General features: G+C 48.1%; 1 protein-coding gene across 1 annotated transcript; it reads right to left on the bottom strand.

The window, feature by feature from the left end:
* Positions 1 to 11: 11 nt before the first annotated feature.
* On the bottom strand, positions 12 to 362 carry BGZ61DRAFT_377136 (uncharacterized protein; the record flags this gene model as incomplete). The annotated part of the gene is made up of 1 exon (XM_046242573.1): positions 12 to 362. A coding segment is annotated over one exon (351 nt), but the record flags the coding sequence as incomplete, so codon positions are not given.
* Between the last annotated feature and the right edge of the window lie 869 nt (positions 363 to 1231).

Below are 1231 nucleotides of genomic sequence, written 5' to 3' on the forward strand. Positions count from 1 at the left end.
TGCAACTTCAGCTATAATTCCGGGGAAAAGCTTCTATCCCGTCGCTTTATAGCTACATAAGCTCCCTGGTAAGCGGTATCGGTTTCCATAGCCAGATTCCACAGCTCTTGAAGTTCTGGGTTGTCCGGGAATACTTCTATTGCTTCGGGTTCTTCTGAGTTAGGCCCGCTTCTTCCTGCTCGGGTCTTAGGGCTCGTCCTCGTAGGGCCTCCCTTGGGCTTCCATTCCGTGGAGGCTGAGTCTGGGAGTAGTTGGATGAATTGTGCCTGTTCTCTTGGATCGTCGATTCCATCCGGGACATCTTGGTCTCTCCGGCTTAGTGCATCCGGCACCACAGCCTCTCGCCCCGGCCGATACTTCAGTACTAGCGGGTGGCCGGATATCTCATCAGCCTATCGGCTTTGCCGTTTATTTAGGCGTCGTCGCTTTATGAAGTACTCCAGGTTCTTATAGTCGGTGAGAACGGTATAGGGCCCACAGCTCCATAGCATTGACTGCCATTGCTTGATGCATGAGATTACTGCTAGCATCTTCTTATTATGGATGGGGTAGTTATATTCTGGTCCTGTGAGGCGTCTGGAGTGAAAGGCAACTGGGTGATGTTCTTCTTTTTTGTTAACCTGCATGAGGACTCCTCCTAGTGCAAACCCAGAGCAGTCGGACTTGACTATTGTTTCTCTTTGTGGGTCCCATTCGGCTAGTACGGGCGCCTCGCAGAACCTGCGTTTTAGCTCTTGGAAAGCCACTTCCTCGGGATTTCCCCAGGTAAACTTGGTTTCCTTCTGTATGAGGCGTGTGAGGGGGATCGCGATTTCGCTAAAGTCAGGGATAAAGATCCGGTAATAGTTTACAAACTCTAAGAAGCTCTATACTTCTTTAATAGTTGTAGGTGCCTCCCAGTTACGGATTACCTGTTGCTTCTCTAGGTTATATATAATGCCTTTTCCAGCCTTCATAATAAATCCAAGGTATTTTACCTTCTTAGTTGCAAATATACACTTCTTCGAGTCTAAGTGTAGCCCGGCTTTTCCCAGTAGTTGTAGCACCTTCTGTATTTTTGACCAATGATCCTGCAGGCTTCCAGAGGAGTAGATCAATACGTCGTCTACATAGGCCGTAACGAAGTCATCCAGGTGCTTTCGTAGCACTCCATTAATATACCGTTGAAATGCTGCTGGTGCTCCACTAAGTCCAAAAGGACAGACTTTCCATTCGTATAGACCGAACCTTG

This window comes from Ilyonectria robusta (genome assembly GCF_021365365.1).
Source record: "Ilyonectria robusta strain PMI_751 chromosome Unknown BGZ61scaffold_228, whole genome shotgun sequence".
Classification (NCBI taxonomy): Eukaryota; Fungi; Ascomycota; class Sordariomycetes; order Hypocreales; family Nectriaceae; genus Ilyonectria; species Ilyonectria robusta.